Here is a 21059-nt window from a genome sequence, read left to right on the forward strand (position 1 = left end):
TGTGGGTATAACCGCTCTCTTTTCGTTCAGACACTCTATCTCACTGTGGCCACCCTGATGGAGAAGATTACTGGGCCACTTTCGGTTCTCTCTGATTGCCATTTATGGATGTTAGGGTTAACCCAATTGTACGGATCCGGGTCATGTGGAGTGATGTGTGAATGACACCCGCAAGAAGTTTTCTGGTTGCCATCTACGGATGTTAGGGTTAACTCAATTGTATAGTTTAACTACTTTAGTAATCCAGGTAACGTGAGTAGCGTGTGAATGACACTTGCAAGAAGTTTTTCGGTTGCCATTTACGGATGTTTGGGTTAACCCAATTGTACGGTTCTCAACTACTTTAGTAATCCAAGTAATGTGGAGCGATGTGTGAATGGCATCCGCAAGAAGTTTTTCGGTTACCATCTACGGATGTCAGGGTTAACCCAATTGTATGGTTCTCAACTACTTTAGAGGGTGATGTAGAGCGGTGTGTGAATGACACCTGCAAGAAGTTCTCCAGTTGTCAACTACGGATGTCAGAGTTAACCCAATTGTACAGTTCTCAACTACTTTAGTAATCCGGGTGATATGGAACGGTGTGTGAATGACACCTGCAAGAAGTTTTCCAGTTGCCATCTACGGATGTTAGGGTTAACTCAATTGTACGGTTCTCAACTACTTTAGTAATCCGGGTGATATGGAGCAGTGTGAACGACACCCGCAAGAAGTTTTCCGGTTGCCATCTATGGATGTCAGGATTAACTCAATCGTACGATTCTCAACTAATTTAGTAATCAAGGTGATATAGAGCGATGTGTGAATGACACCCACAAGAAGTTTCTACATCGAGATTTAGATTATGCCTTTCTATTTAGTTCATATCTTCTACGTTAACCGAACATTTCCACTTATCTGGTTGTCTATCACGGTCCTACCAAAAACTTTAGTATAATTTATTCTCTTAGTTAGTGCATTTATTGTGTGTGTATTATGTGATGGTTTTCCTTTTTCCTTTTTTATTGATATTTTGATACGTTTTGACTGTAAAGTAAAAGTTGGATATGGGTTGAAGGGTTATTGATGATTCCATTGCTTTTGAGGAGAGCCCACAGACCCCAGAAGAACAACTTTACAGTGTAACAATGGGAAAATAAATAAATAAATAAATTAATTAATTAATTAATAAATAAATTGATAAAACACACATGGGCCAGCCTTATGCTGTTTGTTTGTGGGGACCACAGTGAGCAGCTGAGAATGCTCCTCCTTTTTAACGGTCCTCTCGACATGGAGATGGAATGGGATGAAGGAGAAGAAACCAGCCCATATGGGGGCAAACTTTTATGGGTGCTTGTGGCCCCCAAAATTCTGAATTATTTTCATATCGTGTCCCTCTCATCCTCTATCGAAAAACGACCAAAAACGTGCTCAATCAACTATGTCAATTCGAATCTAAGCTAGCTGATGTAAATATCTATCTTTATCCTATTGAGTCAGAACTCGATTGAGTTAGCAAGCTATCGACTAAAAGTACAACTCCTTAACCACGAGCTCAAATGTTCAGATATCTCATGCCAATTCGAGTATAAATCAACTAATATAAATATTTATTTCTATCTTCTTGAGTTAGAGCTTGGTTAAGCTAGCAAGCTATCGACTAAATGTACGACTCCTTCAATCTCGAGCTCAAATGTTCTTATAAGTCAGCTGATATAAATATCTCTCTCTATTTTATTGAGTTGGAGCTCGGTTAAGCTAGCAAGCTATTGATTAAAAGTACTACCCCTTCAACCACGAGTTTAGATGTTCAATTATCTCATTTCACCGGTCCGACTAAAAAAATCTTGACTTTTCATTTTAAAAGTGCATAGATAAGGTTGTTTTAAAATGTATATATATATATATATATATATATATATATATATATGTAATTTCTTGATATTTTGACGGACACCAAATTTAGACATTTTTTATTTTAAAATTTATGGGTAAATTATGAATGAAGAAGAAATAACCTATCAAGCCCCTTACTTAAAAAAAGAAAATAAAATTTTAAAATATTTAAATTATATATATGAAAAAAAAAGTAAAGAAATAAATAACTATTTAAGAAATTTGCTAATATTAGAAAATTTGACTACTTTTAGCTTAAAATAATAAATTAATTAAAAAAATCCAACAAGTCTTGAAATGACACCTTTTGAATTAGTTAAGAAACAGCCCACCTTATAAAAGAAAACATCGTATAAATTTATAATTTATAATTTTTTAATTTTTGAGAGATGTTATTGTGGTGCTGCCACGTGTCTAATTATCATATGCCCTTAGCCTTCCCTACCCCACATTGTTCCACTGGATAGGTCTTTTAGAGAGAGAAACAACGGGCAGTAACCCTCCAAGTTTAGGGCAATGAAGAGAGAGAAAATTGGAATGAAAATCGAAACAAAAAGATCCAATCCCCATTGTGCTTTAACTTCTCTCTTCCATGAAAATTTCCCATATTCTCTCTCTCTCTAGCTTTCTCTCTCCTCCATTTCTTCCCCCAAATTCCTCTTAGCTTATTACCTTTTCTAGGGTTTTCAATTTTTGTGTGTTTACAGGTTAACCTCAAATTTTCTGAACTTTTTTTTTTTTTTTTTGAAGTAAATAAATAAATAAATTTATACAACTCTGATCGAATTTCTGCCTCNTTTTTTTTGTTTTTTTTTTTCATTTGTTCTTGTTGTTTGTGTTGACTGTATTGGGTGGTGGCTCTGTGCCCAAGAACAGAGGCTTTCTAGAGAGAGAAGAGAGGAATTATTGGGGGGGGGGAGTCTAGAGAGAGAAAGTGGGTGATTATTAATGTAGGAAAGGAAAAAGGAGGGGGAGGGGGTTTTTGAAGATAAGAGATGTTGGCAATGGAGAAGGATTTTGATGCTAAGTTGATGATTCAGAATCAGGGGAACGCTTCTAATGGCGGCGGCAATGTTCAGAGATCCAATAGCTTTGCGTTTCGTGCTCCTCAGGAGAATTTTACTATACAGGATTTTGAATTGGGGAAGATTTATGGCGTTGGTTCATATTCCAAGGTAATTTTGTTGCTAAACTTATTGTTTAATTCGTTTTTGAATTTAATTGTTGTCTTGTTTTTGTTCTGTTTCTGGATAATCTCTGTTGAATCTGTTTTGATTTGTACATGGATTGAAATTATTGTAATCGGAGTAGCTATGTGTTCTTGCTCTAAAATTGATCTAATTTGGCAAAAAAATGGGGTTAGAAATGAAGTAAAATCCGTTGAAATTCGTATAAACGGAGCTCGATTGTGAGATCCCACGTTGATTTTATAAGGGATGGATTGTGAGATTCTACATCAATTGGAGAGGAGAACGAAACACCCTTTATAAGGGTGTGGAAACCTCTGTCTAGTGGATGCATTTTAAAAAACTTGAGGGGAAACCCGAAAGGGAAAGCTCAAAAAGGACAATATTGGGCCGTTACAAATGGTATCAGAGCCAGACATCGGGCAATGTGTTAGGGAGGAGGCTGTGACCCGAAGGGAGTTGGACATGAGAGGCGATGTGCCAACATCGGGTCCTGAATGGGGTGGATTTGGTGGGGGTCCCACATCGATTGGAGAAAGGAACGAGTGCTAGTGAGGACACTGGCCCTGAAGAGGGGTGGATTGTGAGATTCCACCTCGGTTGGAGAGGAGAACGAAACACCCTTTCTAAGGGTATGGAAACCTCTCCCTAGTAGACGCATTTTAAAAATCTTGAGGGGAAGCCCGAAAGGAAAAGCTCAAAGAGGACAATATCTGCTAGCGGTAGGCTTGGGCCATTACATAAATGGATCTCGATCCCTTGTGCTGAATGGGAAAATTTTAAAAGATTAAGGACTGAATTGAAATTACGGAAAAGATGAAGGACCATTTGGTATATTTAGGCATATTATTGCTTTATAAATGGCCGTTTAAATCTTTTTTCTTTTCATCAGGTTGTGAGGGCGAAGAAGAAGGACACAGGAATTGTGTATGCATTGAAGATAATGGACAAGAAATTCATTACCAAAGAAAACAAAACTGCTTATGTGAAGTTGGAAAGGATTGTACTTGATCAATTGGACCATCCTGGTGTTGTCAGGCTATTTTTTACCTTTCAAGATACTTTTTCTTTGTGTATGTATTTCTTATGCTCATCTTTTTTTATCGTCTGCTCGGTTAAGAGTCGACCTGCTCGTATTCATCTCCTCACTTTTTTGTTATCTGTGTCGTTTTCTTACTGATACTCGTTTCTTGGTTTTGATGTCAAGACATGGCATTGGAGTCGTGTGAAGGTGGAGAGCTTTTTGATCAGATAAATAGGGTAAGTTGATTTGAAAGAGCTTTAGAACACATGTTTTTATGTCGGGAGGTTGCTCGTGTAAGTTTATGAATCCCTGTTGCTATTCTATTGTGTCGTGTGCTTGAACATCGAAGTCGAGTTAATTGGATTGTTTGATGAATCTATATGCATATGTTTTTGGTGAAAGGTTATTAGCATGTTTAATTGGTTGTTCGGGTACATGTGAGATCCTATATCGGTTGGAGAGAGAATCGAAACATTTCTTATAAAAGTGTGAAAATCTCTCCCTAGCAGACGTGTTTAAAAACCTGAGGGAAAGCTCAAAAGGGAAAGCCCAAAAGGACAATATCTGCTAATGGTGGGTTTTGGCTGTCACAAATGATATCAGAGCCATACACTGGGCGGTGTGCCAACGAGGACACTGGCTCCCAAGGGGGTGGATTGTAAGATCCCACATCGGTTGGAGAGGGGAACGAAACATTCCTTATAAGGGTGTGGAAACCTCTTCCTAGTAGACACGTTTTAAAACCTTGAGGGGAAGCCCAAAGGAAAAGTCCAAAGAGGAAAATATTTGCTAGCGGTGGTGGGCTTGAGCTGTTACAAATGGTATCAGAGGTATACATTGGGCAGTGCACCAGCGAGGACGTTGAGCCTCCAAGGGGGTGGATTGTGAGATCCCACATTGGCTGGAGAGAGGAGCGAAACATTCCTTATAAGGGTGTGGAAACCTCTCCCTAGTAGACGCGTTTTAAAACCTTGAGGGGGAGCCCGAAAGGGAAAGCAAAAGAGAATAATATGTGCTAGAGGTGTGCTTCGGCTGTTACAAATGATATAAGAGTCATACACTAGGGAACGAAACATTCCTTATAAGGATGTGGAAACCTCTCCCTAGTGGACGTGTTTTAAAAACCTCGAGGGGAAACCCAAAGAAGACAATATCTACTAGCGGTGGGCTTGGGCTGTTACAGCCAATTTTCAGCATATGTAGGGGCTTCTAGGCAATTTAATGTTTTTCAGTCTAACCTCGAGTATTTTATCAACAGAAAGGTCGTCTATCGGAGGAGGAAGCTCGGTTTTATGCCGCAGAAGTCATCGACGCTCTTGAATACATACACAACATGGGATTGATACACCGAGATATCAAGGTTTCTCATCTATTATATCAGCTCTATTATTGTGGACCTGTGGCAGATCAAACATAACTAACATTTCTTTTGGCAGCCTGAGAACTTGCTGCTTACTACTAATGGACATATCAAAATAGCTGATTTCGGTAGCGTAAAGCCTATGGTAGACAGTCGAATCACCGTGCTTCCGAATGCAGCATCGGGTTTGTTTCGGTTCATGTCACCGAAGACGTGTATATGAACCTCCTTCGAGCGTTTTTTTGACATGGTTTGCACCAATTTTTACATGTAGATGACAAAGCTTGTACATTTGTGGGCACTGCTGCATATGTTCCTCCAGAAGTTCTTAATTCCTCCCCTGCAACTTTCGGGTAATGCGTTCCTCCAACTTACACGTTCATAACGATATTATGTCGGGTATTCGTGTTCATGTCCGTAACTCATTGGTCCATTTTTCGTGTAAGATAATCTCCCTTTTGGATTTGAAAACAGAAACGACCTTTGGGCGCTCGGGTGCTCCGTGTACCAAATGCTTTCAGGGACTTCTCCTTTTAAGGATGCAAGTGAGTGGCTTATTTTTCAAAAAATTGTAGCACGAGATATAAAATTCCCCAGTTATTTTTCCGAGCAAGCCCGGGATCTCATCGACCACCTATTGGTACGTATGCAATCGAACGATGAATTTTGCTCATAATGATGCACTAAAATCTTTTGATTATGTGATAAAATGTTTACCATATGTTTCGACACTCGAGCTCGGCCTTAACTCGATACTCGGCTTTTAATCTACTTCAGGATTTAGATCCCGTTAAGAGACCGGGTGCCGGAGCTGATGGCTATGCTTCTCTTAAAAGTCATCCCTTCTTTGAGGGGGTTGATTGGAAGAACATAAGAGCACAAACTCCTCCCAGCCTTGCTTTAGAAGCAGTGGTATTGTTTGCTACCAAAAGTGCCTTGTTTCCAATGTGTTCTTGCCAAATACATTATGTTGCTTTCGTTTATGTAGTCTCGCTCAAACGAGAACGACGACAGCTCCGAGTCCTCTTGGAATCCTTCGCATATCGGAGACGGTGCACCGAGACAAAATGACGGGAATGCTGGTTCTGCATCGACTTCCGAAGGATCGAATCATATTGCTCGGATTGCATCGATAGACTCCTTCGATTCGAAATGGTATTTGTTTGGTTTCGAAGTGATTATAATGACGATTTCGTTCTCGAAAAAACTGAATGTCGGTTTTCGTGTTATCAGGCAACAATTTCTTGAACCTGGAGAATCTGTTCTTATGATATCAATGGTGAAAAAGATTCAGAAAATCACAAGCAAAAAGGTTCAGCTCATCCTCACAAACAAACCAAAGTTGATTTATGTTGATCCTTCAAAGCTCATTGTTAAGGGGAATATCATTTGGTCTAACAATCCTAATGACCTCAACATTCAAGTGATTAGTCCTTCACATTTCAAGATTTGCACGGTAAGCCATATCAACTCTTGACTTCGAAATCTTACCCGAATCTAAAAAACGTAAATTTTTCGTAAAGATATTGTTAGTAAAGAAGCTTATTTTTTGTGAGGTCCCACGTCAATTGGAATTAGAGAGGAGAACGAAACATTTCTTATGAGGGTGTGGAAACATCTCCCTAGCATATGCTTTTTAAAACTGTGAGGCTGACGACACATAACGGGCCAAAGCAGATAATATCTGCTAGCGGTGGGCTTGGTTGTTACAAATAGTATCAGAGCTAGGTTTTGGGTAGTGTGCCAGTGAGGAGCTGAGCTTCCAAGGGAGGATTGTGAGGTCTTACATTGGTTGGAGAGGGAAACAAAGCATTCCTTATAAGGGTGTGGAAACATCTTCCTAGCAGATGCTTTTTAAACCTGTGAGGCTGGCACATAACAGGTCAAAAACAGACAATATCTGCTAGCGGTGGACTTGGCTGTTACAAATGGTATAAGAGTTGGGTTTTGGGCTTCCAAGGGGTGTGGATTGTGAGGTCTCACAGTGGTTGGAGAGGGTAACAAAGCATTCCTTATAAAGGTGTGGAAACCTCTCCATAGCACACGCGTTTTAAAACCGTGAGGCTAACGGCGATACGTAATGGGCCAAAATGGACAATATCTGTTAGCAATAGGCTTGGGTTGTTATGAATGATGTCAAAGCTAGTTTTCGGGCGGTGTGTCAGCGAGGACGCTGGGCTCCTAATGGGGTAGATTGTGAGGTCTCATAATGGTTGGAGAGAGTAATGAAGCATTCCTTATAAGGAGTGGAGAAACCTCTCCCTAGCACCAAGTGTTTTAAAACCATGATGTTAGCGGCGCACGTAACAAGCCAAAACTGACAGTATCTGCTAACGGTAGGCATAGGCGGTTACACTTTTGCACAAAATAGCTATCGTTCTTTCTCAACTATTCTAATACAAAGTCGATTCTTCAGCCGAAAAAGATTGCCTCGTTTGAGGACGCGAAACAACGAGCATGGCAGTGGAAGAAGGCGATCGAGGGGCTTCAGAATCGGTGAATCGTGCGTGTAAGGGTGACACATTCTTTGGAAGAGGAAAAAGAAAAGTGAGGTTGATTAATAACTTAAATTGTTCTTGGTTCATTGATTGAATGGAAGTTATTATAGTTGGAAGAAATGATAAGCTAATCCGCCCCTCCCCCTCAACCCCAAGAGAAGAAAGCTGGAAGGAAGAAGGAGAAGAAGAAGAAAGAGTGATATTATTATTATTATTATATCATTGAATCCTGATTAATACTTGTATCTTACGTCACCTACCAGTCATCAATGAAATTTACTGAATGATTCCTTGTTTTCTCTTCACATTTCTTTCCTTTTTTACTCTCACATGGGATGTGTTTATTTTCTAATATGTTCTAATTTTTTTTATTAAATACTTATTTCTAAACTCTCAACAAATTTAGAATTTGGTCTTTATACTTTTAAATATTACTTTCATAAATTTGTCCACTTGCTACAATCGCACTTGGATGGAAGTGGATTTACGATTGTGCGGCACTCACTTCTCAGCAGAAGTGACTTAAGCCTATTTATTCTCTACGGCCCCAGTTCAAGAAGAAAGTTTTAGAAAATGTGGAAGTGACTTAAGCCTATTTATTCTCTACGGCCCCAGTTCAAGAAGAAAGTTTTAGAAAATGTGGCAGAGAGATTTCGAAACAGAGTTTTGAAAATAAGAGTTGAGAAATTGAAATTTGTGTTATATTACTTATAACTATTGGGTAGGGAGAAGGTAAAAATTATTTGAGGACTGATTCTAAGTTTAAAATTATAGGGACTAAATTTAACTTTCATAAAATTATAGGACCCAATATGCAATTTAAACCGGAGAGAAATTTTATAAAATTATATGACCGAATTTGCAGTCCATTAATAAAATTAAGTTATAATTTTTATTAAGTTATAATTTATGATAATGAGTTTAAAGTTAAATAGTAAAGGATTGGGTTGGGTTTTTGTAAATTTTTTAAACTTCAATTAAATAATGAACTAAATATATTTTTATTTACTTTTGATTAAAGGCGTCTGACTTCTAATCAGGCAATTATTTTTATTAATCTAATACATTTTACATTTTATATCTTTATATCTTTTTAATGTATTTTATTAACCGTGTTTCTTTTCTTTTTTATTTATTATTTATAAGCGGATACCTACAGCGTGTTTGATTATTTTTTTATTTTTATATATTTATTAATTTTTAGAAACCATAAAGTTCAAGACCAATTAAACATCTCTTAAAAGAAAAAAACTTGGACAAAATAACATAGAATACCAATTCCACTTCTGTTTTTTGTACTTAAAAAAGAAACCAACATTTTTGTAAATTAGATTAATCCTATAAATAAAAATTAAGGGTTAATTACGATTAGAGTTCAAAATAATAATTGTTTTTCATCATTCAATATTAAAAAAAAAAAAAAAAAAAAAAAAAAAAAAAATCAAACTAAAGAGCTTCAGGAAAACGTAAATCTGCAGGGCCAGGACCCAAAATGCCCTTCTGTTCACTAATCTTGCCTAGCCCGGAGACTGGAATGGGCATCACAACCGGAACCGGGACAGGTACCGCAACTGAAACCGGAACTGGAACTGGAACCGGAACCGGAACCGGAGCAGGGGCTGGAACTGGAACCGGACCAGGAACATGTTCTGCCTGTACACTCCTTTCTTCATCTCGCCAGCCACTCCCCTGCCACTCCCTCTACAAAGCCAACCCAAGTAACAAAACCAGATAATTAAAAAAAAACTAAAAAAAAAAAAAGGAGAGAACTTTAGGAAGAATTTTTACATACCCATTTTTCACCCCATTTTATAGTATATATCGATTTTACTCGATGCCAATTTGTATTACTTAACCAATAAAGTTATAATCAATGAAATATTATCAACATTTTGTCTCAAATTTTCATTGCAATTCTTGAGATTTAACTGTCATTGAAACCATCATCATTTTCGGGACTGGATGTCGAAAACAGAGAGCTTAAGACATGTTCCAATGGCAGTAGAAGGGAAGGGAAGAGAAGAGAGGGATATTTCAATGAATTGTCACTATCTACATATCTTTGATTCTCAATTAGATGCATGAGCAGCTTCAGTTGAGATGGTTTTTGTTTATAGCAGTTTGATTAAGGAAGAGCAAAAAAAAAAAAAACTAAAATCATGAGACATTTTTCTGAAGACTTGCCTCTTCGTGATCATAACTTGTTTCTAGCAATAAAGGGGTCATGATTGGTGGAGTGATGGTTGGATCTGGCTTCTGAAATATGAATGTTGTATACAGACCTGTTAAGGAAGTTCCACAAAAACATATTTTATAAAATGCTATAGCTAAAATGATTGATAAACCTTGGGGGAAAATAAATATTTCATTTATTACCTAGCACATCATATGATCGAGGAAGAAGTCTCCCCCTGGGATCCAGAAGGTTTGGACCACAATTCATGAGCATTCCTGCAAATTGTGCTCTTTTTGTGGCAATCAAAATAGGGTTGGAAACAATAATCAGCCTCAGCCCGAAAGAACACAAGTTGGTGTTCTTTACATCAGTTAGAGAAAACTGGGAGTTGAAAGTAAAATGCAAAAACCTGTGATCGTCGTAGAATTCGGTCAAGTTTTGAATCTCGATATACTCGAGACCTGCTTCTCGAGCCAACCTGAGTGAGACATAGCCACCGTTTCGATAAATTCAGTCAGATATTTGCCATGGTCAATTATATTCATGTATGTGAAGAAATTCTGGTTTTATAACAGAAACAATGAAGAATTGGACCTGATAAAGCTTGGAAAATGAACTAAACAATGAGTCTCGGCAGACGGGTCGTTCGCGAATTTCAGCTGATATTTCTTCCCAAATAATGGGAACCTGGAAATAATACTCAATAACTTCAGTTACCATAGATGGATAAAAACCAAGAGATTAAGAAATGTTCTAAAGAAATCAAATTATACATACTTCTCTTCCTCAACTTCAAAGGTGATCATGTAGCTTTCCGATCTAATGCAATTAGGTACAATATTAGGTTTCATGCTAGCACTCCTATTGTGGTATGCTTCGACATTCTTCTGATACTTGGCCCTTTAAGAGTACAACAATCTAATATTTCAGAACTTTTTTTCTTTATTTTCATAGCAATAGTGTGGCGTAGGACATTACTCTGTTAGTATGGAAAGAAAAGAAACCCAGAATTCAAGAACAAAAAATCAAAGTTCTAACAAATATCTTAAATAATAATGAACTTTTACACAGAGCACATGCTTAGGACAAGCCAAAGGATATAACACATAGACTGGTAATCACATTTCATGAACATGTACATTTGTTAGTCCTGCTTTCTGGTAGCCGGTCCCAGTTAACACTGCGGTGGAGTTTGTCATGAAGAATCAATGATCTTTAAATGATAGGTTAGGTCATTGAAGAGAATTATGTAATTCAATTCGAAAAACTTCACAATGTTAGCTGAACACGACTCTCCACAATGGTATGATACTGTCCACTTTGAGCATAAGCTCTCATGGCTTTGCTTTGGGCTTTCCCAAAAGGCCTCATGTCAATGGAGAGAGTATTCCTTGATTTATAAACCCATGATCATTCCCTAAATTAGCCAATGTGGGACTTTCATCATCCAACACACGACACTTCTTATTTTCTTATTGGCAAATTATAAATTATCTACTAAAAATATAAAATGAGAATGCAAAAAAATAGAAAGTAACACTACGCATTCAATATATGCAATGCTAGAAAAAAAAATGGTGGCTGGCAGAAAAATTGATAGTTAATACAAATAAAGCGTCAGATAATACCAAATTATGAAAATAATGAGTGTGATTTCATACCATATTGTAGACGAGTCTGGGGTAATACCAAAAAAATAACCCCCAGGTTTAAGCAATAAAGACACATTATGTAAAAGTCTCCTCGCTCTCTCCTCAGTTTCGAAACACATCTACAAAAAGGTCCTTCATATTATGTATACGTCATCTAATATATGGAAAACAAGAATCAACTCTCTCCCCTACAATCAATCCACATAAAAATAAAAAGAAAGAAAAAAAGAGGACCTGCAGATGCTGCAAGCAGCAGACTAGATCGGCTGTCTCAGCTTTATCTTTCATCTGAGTTTCAATATTTTCCTGTCAAAACAGATAAAGTCAGATGGAAAATAACAGAAAGAACTTGATGTTACATTCTACCTGATAACATACACGTACACATTTTGTAACTAATGGCATTATAAGTTTAACACTTGCATTATAACTAGAGGCCCAAATGAATTAGCATTGATCACGATGACAATTGTTCGACATGTAAATAATGATATAAAAGTTCCAGGTTGCTAATGCATGTACGTGCTGGTGTGTGAAGTGAATTCCAGTCCAGGTGACGTGCGGACTTGAACATTTCTTTGTTACCGAAGTTTAATAAATGATGCCAAGCAGGAGAGGGGGAAATTTTTCATTCTACTTCACGATTCTTTCAAGTAAAAGTCTGATTTCAATATTCGTATCATAAAGACATACTGATCAAAGACATCATTTTGAAAGCAGGACATAGTTTTTCTTTGCAATATCTCAGTTATTTATTTTTGCTCTTTCTCTAAACAAATGCACTTTTCACTAAAAGTTACGTCCTGTCCATCACAAAAGCTATAATCTCAAATAATACATAGATATATAGTTCAACCAGTGCCCTCTTCATGAGCTAATCTAGTATTCTGTGATTGTTTTTTGCCCTGTTTATTCCAATAAGCATGAGCAATAATGATATTAGAGCAGTAGACCTGATGATGCTGAAATTTTGAGCACTTTTAGAATGTTTCAATTCATTTTTTGGCCAGCCCCTTATACTCAACACGCTGATTAGGGAAGCCTCTTTAAATAGATTCATCAAGTATGTGAAGGAATTTCGGAGAACTGTTCGTGAAAACGATTAATCAAATAAAAACAGCATAATTTGGTTCTTAGTGAGCATTAATCAAATTTCCATGCCATCAAAACAATGTTGCATAAGTATTAAGAATAAAACTACATGGCATGAATTTCAAACGTCTTAGTACTTGTCTATCTTAAGAATCTATTTGTTGTACAATCATGTTCACTACTACAGAGCAACTCCGAAAATCTTTCAAGGAAGTAGCATTTATCATAAAGGAAAATTTCAAAGACGATAATATTTCACTTGGGCGTCTCCCGGACAGATTTCCTCCCAGTACTAATGAATTCTGTGACCAAGAACACTTAAAGAACAATCTGCTATGATCCAAATTTACAATAAAATCCTTAAACTAGTAAGATAAGATTATAAACATTACTTTAGTCAACATACTGATTTCACCAAACTTAGTTTAAAAGGTCAGATACATCGCTTGCCTCCAGAACTAGTAGAGGAAGGAAACAATGATCGCATCATACAATTATGTTTTATCCTTAATTTAGTGAATGGTTACTGATAAGAGTACTTTCAACTTGCATAGAACTTGTAGTTTCATGGAAATCCTCCCTCAGTTGTTATTGCTCTCACTAAATTGATATTTCTTGGATTTGAAAAGGAAGATAAAGAACTAGCAGCAAAAAACTCACCACGCAAGGATCAACTTCAAAGAATTCAGCAGTGTAAGCCTTTCTCTGGCTCTCCCATGCCTCCCGCATTTGGCCGATTCCAGAGGTGGATGCATCTAAAGAATAGCAATTCCATCAAAAGAACAATACAACAAAAATACAACAAAGCAACTTCTTATGATGAAAAGAAACAAGAATCTCAGAAAAAACCTAGATACCAATTCCAATATAGTGACTGAATTGCGCTTCGTCCCACTTCTCCGCATCCGTTCCTCGTGCACAATACAAATCACAAACCTTCATAAACAAAACCTAATTACATCTTGCATAAATTCCTTTCAACCTAAATCAAATACGCCAATTGAAGACGGAGTTTCACGACGAACCGTAACGTAGGGGTGCGCGAAGATCTTTATTAGGGCGGCCTTGGCGAAATCGTACAGGCGGTGGTGAGTCGACTCGGTCCTCGACGGAACAAGTTGACTCATTATGATTCCGAGTTGACAGTTCCTGATAGCCGGAGCAACGATTCGCGCCTTTTTTTTACCCTCCGTTTTCAAGTTTCGAAATTCACCCACGAGACTGATTAAAGAAGATTAAAAATCTCATGGGAAGATAATATTTTTATTAAAAAAATTAAAAAATTTATGGTTTTTTTTTTTTAGCTTTTAAAATTTTTTAAAAGTATTTAAGGTATAATTAAAAATTAAAAAAAAAAATCAAACTAATAATGGTATTTTCTTTTCTTTTCTTTTTTTTTAATTTTTAAGAAAATCTTTTAGATTTTTTAAAAAATTTAAAGATATTATTCCAATTTTACTGTAATGACATAGATTGAAAGTTAATAAATTATTTTCAAGGTAAATAATTTGAAACTTAAAAGATTTGTGTGGTATTTGCTTTACCAAATCTTGTAGGGTAAATTTTATATTTAATATTTTGGGTAAAAATGAATGGTATTAGTTAAAATTCTAAACTAATCACTCTCTTAATTTAAGCTCTAGATTTTATTCGAAAACAAATTAATTTTTAAATTTTTATAAATAAATTAATTTTAAATTATTTGTTCGTGCATATTCATTTTTCAAATTGAGAGTCTAGATTGTTCATTTTAAAAAATTTAAGAATTTAAATGATATAATTTGAATAAATTTTTTTAAATAAAATTAAATAAATCATATAAATTGACCTAATATTTTTGTTATATCAATCTAAGCATAGTTTATTGTATAAGGCATCAATATATCATTTTTAAGGTAGACGGTTTGATTTGATACTCACATCCCTTGAACTCAATAAAGAAATTAATATTTCTATTTGTTAAACCTTTTCTATTCTTTGAACCAAAAAAAATTACCATTTTCTATTTTATAAAATAAAAGAATTCATTTTTTAAAGAAAAAAAAAACTAAAAAACTAATATTTGAATATATAATTTTAGTGATAATTTGTAAAATAAAGTTACATGAACCATCTTCCATCACTTTCTACAGCTTTTTTTTTTTTTTTTTTTTTTTGTTCCTATTTACAAAGAAGTTTTAAGACGTAAAGTATGGATGAGAAGAAAACATTAATAAAAGGACGTAGAAAAAAATGTTCTCTCAGAATTATCATAAAAGGGTCTTCTAGAGAAATTTCGTTTCGTTTCCCTCTTTCACTAATGTTGGATTGCACACGATTTTTAAAATGTGTCGGCTAGAAAGAGATTTCTACACCAGGAATCGCTAGAAAGAGATTTCTACACCAGGAATCAGTGAGATCTTACAATCCATCCTGATTGGAGGCCAACATTTTTACTAACACACTCTTACTACCACACGGTTCGGTGTCTAGCTATGATACCATTTGTAATAGCCCAAAACAATCCACTCTGATTGGAGGCCAACGTCCTTGCTAACACACTGACCGGTATCTATCTATGATACCATTTGTAATAGTCCAAACCTATTGCTAGAAGATATTATCCGCTTTAGCTAGCCTCATGAAAGAAATATTCAAAATTTTGTTCTAAGATAACAAATTACTGCTGAAAAAAGGTTCCAAATAAAAGCATAAAATTGGACATTATGATCCATTCCTGCTATAAAAAAAAAACAGAGCTAAACTACACTGCCAGTAACTTCCGATCACCTGAAAAGAAGCAATTTGGGTTTATAGATGGTTTGACAATGCAAACCAAACCTAGGATTTTGTTCTTCTTGGTTCTCTGATACTCATTTTCGAAGGAGATATCGAAAACCCGACGAGCATTCTCTGTCCGAGACATCAGTGATAACACATAGATTGCAACCATACCTCCCAAAATGGCAGAAATCCAGCTTCCATTATATCCTCAAAAGAAAACTAATCAACAGAACTCAGGAAAGCAATGCACCAGAACACCCAGAATTGCATTACCAAGTTGAAGTCTACACAATTTTTTGAATTCAAAAAGCATAATGGAAAATCAATTACCTACAAAACTTGTACAAGCGAATCGGATGAAATAAGGTTGCTGGTGCCAATCATTATTGAAATTAAGGCAGTTTATTCAACTTTTGGAGAAAGTTGTCTACTCCTAATGAGAATGACTTGTCTGTCCGACTCCAGATTGAAAGCCATTTTCGATTTCTACACGCTCAGCTTCAGTTAACTTTTGACTGATGAGGTCTCCAGAATGTCATAGTGACCGTACCCATGAAACAGCACGTTGATAGGACTTTCTTCACCCTTCTGATACTCCTGACCATACTCGGCTATGTTTATCAGACCATCGGAGCTACTCCCTCTCATGAATACTGATATCGGTGTCCTGCGAGATGCAAAGTGTTACGAGAAGGAGATGAAGGTTTAGTAACTAAAGGGTCTTCAACTTTGAACCGAAATTCAATGTCCCATTACTATGGTTTTCATCTATCTAAATGTGGTAAAATCATTGTACCTAGCTAAAATAACAATCATTCAAGGATGAAAATGTTCATCAATATATCCGTAAATTGGAGGGTTCGACGTGGACATTGAGGTTTAAGAATAGATATCTTCCAATATTGTTTATAAATACTCATAAAACATAAAAAGATATCATCGATTAACCCCAACATAAATATAAATACTATGAGCAAGATCTATAACTTAGTTTGAATAGGTTTTTTTATTTTATTTATAGAAATTTGCATCGATAACTTTGCAAAAATGAAATCTCGATATTGATGACATCATCGACATTTGTATCCTTGTAATAATTCAGATAAGAGTAAGTTTTGGAATGACTTTTGAGAACAACTTTGGAGTGAAATACCTTTTTATAAATACTTTTGAGAAAAGCATCCAAAAACACTTTTAAGGAACTTTATGGATAATTAGCTTTAAAACATTCTCCACTATCCTAAAAGTAACCTCAATCAGTAGATTATGAAAATAATATAGAACACTTTTTGCCAGATATTACCTAAAATTAAAAGCACTGTTAACCACTTTAAAGGTAAACCTGGATGGAACACTTGATTTATGAAAAGTGTTTGGATTAACGGTACTAATTTCAACAACTGCACCGATCTCACCCTTTCGGATAGTATATAATCTGGTGATTTCCCTATCCCAAGTTATTGGTATGCTTGTCCTAAGCGCATATAAGCTCAAATTAAACCCCATTTGATGAGACCCACTTTCTCTTACTTTTACAAAACATAAAGAACTCACAATCCAAATACAAGCTGAAGGTTCTCAACCTTGGACGTCTTAGACTCGACTTGTCACTGTCATAAACCAAACATCTCCAAATACAAGCCTAAGGTTCTCAACCTTGGACGTCTTAGACCTTGTTACTGCCATAAACCAAACATCTACACACACAAACCTAAGGTTCTCAACCTTGGACTTCTTAGACTCGACTTGTTACTGCCATAAACCAAACATCTACACATACAAGCCTAAGGTTCTCAACCTTAGACTTCTTAGACTCGATTTGTTACTGCCATAAACCAAATATCTCCGAATACAAGCCTAAGGTTCTCAACCTTGGATGTCTTAAACTCGACTTGTCACTGCCATAAATCAAACATCGCCAAATAAAGCCCAAGGTTCTCAACCTTGGACGTCTTAGACTCGACTTGTTATTGCCATAAACCAAACATCTCAACCTTGGACGTCTTAGACTCAACTCATTACTGCGATAAACCAAACATCTCCTTCTTAAGGGTCTACAAGAAGCCCACAGCTCACAGCTAAAATCCCAAAGCCCCCTACCCTCACAGAAAAATACAAACATGTTGTGTCTATTGACACATGAAAGCTTAAAGTAAAAAGGGAGAAAGAGCTACTCACATACACACAAAAACAGTGACTCAAACTGCATCAAATTAGTGTCAGTAACATATCAGCTTATTAGAAGAACAAAGTGTTTAGTTACCACTTTGTGAGACATTATTCAAAGTGGTTTGCTGTTTTGTAACATTGGATATAGGACAGAGAATCGAAAAATTATGGTTTCACCGTGTTGGATGATGAAAGTCCCACATCGGTTAATTTAGGGAATGGTCATGGGTTTATAATGTAAGAATACACTCTCCATTGGTATGAGGCCTTTTGGGAAGCCCAAAGCAAAGCCATGAGAGCTTATGCTCAAAGTGGACAATATCATACCATTGTGGAGAGTCGTGTTCGTCTAACATGGTATCAGAGCCATGCCCTAAACTTAGCCGTGTCAATAGACGTGTTCGTCTAACATGGTATCAGAGCCATGCCCTAAACTTAGCCGTGTCAATAGATTGGCAAATCCTTAAATGTCGAACAAAGGACTCCAAAAGGAGTCAAGCCTCCTCGAAGGTACGAAGGCAGTNCAAAAATGACTAAGACTCCAAAGGAGTCGAGCCTCGATTAAGGGGAGGCGTGCTTTGTTCGAGGGGAGGTGTTGGATGATGAAAGTCCCACATCGGTTAATTTAGGGAATGGTCATGGGTTTATAATGTAAGAATACACTCTCCATTGGAATGAGGCCTTTTGGGAAGCCCAAAGCAAAGCCATGAGAGCTTATGCTCAAAGTGGACAATATCATACCATTGTGGAGAGTCGTGTTCGTCTAACATGGTATCAGAGCCATGCCCTAAACTTAGCCGTGTCAATAGATTGGCAAATCCTTAAATGTCGAACAAAGGACTCCAAAAGGAGTCAAGCCTCCTCGAAGGTACGAAGGCAGTCAAAAATGACTAAGACTCCAAAGGAGTCGAGCCTCGATTAAGGGGAGGCGTGCTTTGTTCGAGGGGAGGTGTTGGATGATGAGAGTCCCACATCGGTTAATTTAGGGAATGGTCATGGGTTTATAATGTAAGAATACACTCTCCATTGGTATGAGGCCTTTTGGGAAGCCCAAAGCAAAGCCATGAGAGCTTATGCTCAAAGTGGACAATATCATACCATTGTGGAGAGTCGTGTTCGTCTAACACACCGCACACACATCCAACGATTTAGAGGGTACCAGCCACAATATAACCGTCACGTTAAATAATTTTTTCCCACTTTGTTTCGTATTCCTCTTTGTTTTAGGAGAAATTTTTATGCAAACTAATAAGAGTTGAATTTTGATAACATAAACAAAAACTTACTTCAGGACATGAGATGCCATGACCAGCTCAGGCTCTCCACCCCACACGAAAGGTTGCTGAATTCTCTTCACATATGCATCAAAATCTCCTTCAATATACCTACATGCATTTTCAATCATCACAATCACAATCAGCCCATTTTTTAATCCAACCAAATTGTTCAATTCGTGTCACAAACATCAGAAGAGCTTACCACTCTGTTTCCTTCCGCCTCTTTAAAAGCTCATCCACGACCTGTAAAGAATCAATAATCACATTCAACAATCTTGAATATTACGCATTCTTTTCCACATTGGAAGATTATACATGAATACCAATCTTACCTTAGCCCTTAATTCATCAGCGAGTTCTGTTTGACGATCATCATCAGGAGCTTCTTCCCCACTCTTCAAGCAAGCTCCATGAGCGATTGCCCTAAACAGACACCTACCATCCGCTAGCACGCCTGTTGATGTCAACAACCAGCAGAGCAATCAATAGCAGTAGCCAAGCAAGAATGGAAATGCTAGAGAGATTATATCAATTCTATCAAACTCGTATCAAAGAAATGAATTGAAAAAAACATAGAACTAAGATTATACCATTAAATGATAACTTCCTTCTGTAATCGTCACAAATCAAAAGGAAATTAACTGAGTATAGAATACGTTCAATGAATTGAATTGGCAAATTTTCCACAATACCTGTCACCCTGTAATCAGGTGAGTTCTCATCGTCCTGATTAAATTCATTGCCGCTCGATTCAGACCCTTCCTTCTTCTGTTCTGTCGATACAGACTCTTGATTTGCATCCACCCAATCGAGCGGCGCAAGACAGTCACAGACTCCAAATAGCAGCCAAGCTGAATCGGGACGATGAAGCCAGCGGGCGGGGCGGGCATCCCAAGCGACGTTCCAAGAGCCCTCCCCTTTGCGCGCATGGCAATGAATCGCCGGACGACGGAGATCGCTAGTGCCTCCTGCGCCGGAAGGCAATATAGCGTGCCATATCGAAGCAGCACCACCGACCGCGAGCTTGCATGCGCTGGAATGGTGGCGCTGTCGCCGATCGAATTGGATAGGACTCTGAACGAGTAACCGGTTCTGCTGGTGGTGGTGATGGTAAACGGCCGAGCTGTGAAAGAAATTCGAAAGGGAAACGAGAATCCAAGGCTTCGAACGAGCACAAAGTACTCCAAGCATCAGTCACTTGCATCAATCGAGGCAATCCAGCGCTGACAGGGTGTTCCCTTTGCTGACCCTATGCGGCCATATTCAGAGCTTCGGCGGCCGGTGTCTCTCTATCTCTCTCTGTTCTCCTTTTTTCTCTCTCCCACAAAATTCAGAACAGATTTTTCTTCGATAATCTGCAACGGCGAAATATTTTAGGGAAGAGAGATAGAAATACTGTCAAGTGAGGCCCACCATCCAAAAAAAGTCTCTTAGAAAAATAATTCTTTTTTACCTTTTTTTAATTATTTTTTTCGAGAGAGTGGTTTTTGTTTTATGTTTTAAATATTTAAAAATTATTTTTAAATATAGTTTGTGTAGTTTAAATAATAATAAAAATTTAACCACCTAAAGAAATAATAATTCCGTATTAAACAAATGAATAAGATGTGACAATATAATATAAGAATTTTATTTTTATTGAACTCTTTATATTATTAATTTAGTTTTATAGTCTTCGTTTATTTTCAATTTCGTCCCCTTAAAAAATTAAACAAAAAAAATAAAAATATTTATTAATTGTTTTTATTAATGCCATGTTATTTTAGGTACAGCCACAAAATTTCAGAGGTGGAAATAACAAATTGGTTTGATATTTTTTTATTTCAAAAAATTTCATACGTGTCAAAATCTAGACCACTCAAATTGCATGCATAAAGATGTCTGTTTTTTTTTTTTTTTTTTAAGAATAATATGTAATTAATTTATAAATAAATAATAGTTGTTGGGTTACACAGTTACTTAGCTTATATCTAAGGAGATGGC

The 21059-nt window shown here is 36.8% G+C and overlaps 3 protein-coding genes and 1 long non-coding RNA gene across 5 annotated transcripts; 1 reads left to right on the top strand and 3 right to left on the bottom strand.

The window, feature by feature from the left end:
* Positions 1-2472: 2472 nt before the first annotated feature.
* LOC111467498 (3-phosphoinositide-dependent protein kinase 2-like) lies at positions 2473-8252 on the top strand. Of its 2 annotated transcripts, XM_023112422.1 has the most exons (12): positions 2473-3053; positions 3958-4138; positions 4273-4325; positions 5348-5449; positions 5526-5634; positions 5724-5802; positions 5924-6089; positions 6227-6361; positions 6438-6604; positions 6683-6905; positions 7866-7996; positions 8058-8252. In XM_023112422.1, exons 1-11 carry the CDS (start codon positions 2874-2876, stop codon positions 7947-7949), a joined length of 1479 nt encoding a protein of 492 aa, XP_022968190.1. In that variant the 5' UTR covers positions 2473-2873; the 3' UTR covers positions 7950-7996; positions 8058-8252. The 2 variants fall into 2 exon arrangements, with proteins under 2 accessions (XP_022968190.1, XP_022968189.1); XM_023112421.1 differs by having other exon boundaries at positions 7866-8252.
* A 1119-nt stretch (positions 8253-9371) lies between these two features.
* On the bottom strand, positions 9372-14084 carry LOC111467776 (mRNA cap guanine-N7 methyltransferase 2). The gene is made up of 11 exons (XM_023112837.1): positions 13893-14084; positions 13725-13803; positions 13528-13622; positions 12010-12081; positions 11785-11894; positions 10901-11023; positions 10718-10810; positions 10533-10601; positions 10324-10412; positions 10132-10229; positions 9372-9648 (listed from the first exon to the last, which is right to left on the bottom strand). Exons 1-11 carry the CDS (start codon positions 13992-13994, stop codon positions 9394-9396), a joined length of 1185 nt encoding a protein of 394 aa, XP_022968605.1. The 5' UTR covers positions 13995-14084; the 3' UTR covers positions 9372-9393.
* Positions 14085-15811: 1727 nt separating this feature from the next.
* Positions 15812-20445, bottom strand: LOC111467656. Its single transcript, XM_023112638.1, has 5 exons — positions 19769-20445; positions 19409-19530; positions 19279-19319; positions 19086-19184; positions 15812-16297 (listed from the first exon to the last, which is right to left on the bottom strand). Exons 1-5 carry the CDS (start codon positions 20265-20267, stop codon positions 16135-16137), a joined length of 924 nt encoding a protein of 307 aa, XP_022968406.1. The 5' UTR covers positions 20268-20445; the 3' UTR covers positions 15812-16134.
* Positions 16304-18038, bottom strand: LOC111467657. Its single transcript, XR_002714596.1, has 3 exons — positions 17625-18038; positions 16915-17573; positions 16304-16881 (listed from the first exon to the last, which is right to left on the bottom strand). It is a non-coding gene; the product is annotated as an uncharacterized LOC111467657 (long non-coding RNA).
* Positions 20446-21059: the final 614 nt, after the last annotated feature.

This window comes from Cucurbita maxima, unplaced genomic scaffold, assembly GCF_002738345.1.
Source record: "Cucurbita maxima cultivar Rimu unplaced genomic scaffold, Cmax_1.0 Cma_Scf00034, whole genome shotgun sequence".
NCBI lineage: Eukaryota > Viridiplantae > Streptophyta > Magnoliopsida > Cucurbitales > Cucurbitaceae > Cucurbita > Cucurbita maxima.

Coding starts and splice junctions, on each gene's coding strand:
- LOC111467498 (XM_023112421.1), top strand. CDS start 2,874: ATGTTGGCAATGGAGAAGGATTTTGATGCTAAGTTGATGATTCAGAAT. Junction 4,139..4,272: donor TCAAGATACTTTTTCTTTGT/GTATGTATTTCT, acceptor TTTGATGTCAAG/ACATGGCATTGGAGTCGTGT. Junction 6,090..6,226: donor ATCTCATCGACCACCTATTG/GTACGTATGCAA, acceptor AATCTACTTCAG/GATTTAGATCCCGTTAAGAG.
- LOC111467776 (XM_023112837.1), bottom strand. CDS start 13,994: ATGAGTCAACTTGTTCCGTCGAGGACCGAGTCGACTCACCACCGCCTG. Junction 11,895..12,009: donor GCTGCTTGCAGCATCTGCAG/GTCCTCTTTTTT, acceptor ACCTTTTTGTAG/ATGTGTTTCGAAACTGAGGA. Junction 10,413..10,532: donor GAATTCTACGACGATCACAG/GTTTTTGCATTT, acceptor TGCCACAAAAAG/AGCACAATTTGCAGGAATGC.
- LOC111467656 (XM_023112638.1), bottom strand. CDS start 20,267: ATGCTTGGAGTACTTTGTGCTCGTTCGAAGCCTTGGATTCTCGTTTCC. Junction 19,320..19,408: donor CTGATGAATTAAGGGCTAAG/GTAAGATTGGTA, acceptor GATTCTTTACAG/GTCGTGGATGAGCTTTTAAA. Junction 16,298..19,085: donor ATGGCATCTCATGTCCTGAA/GTAAGTTTTTGT, acceptor TGCATCTCGCAG/GACACCGATATCAGTATTCA.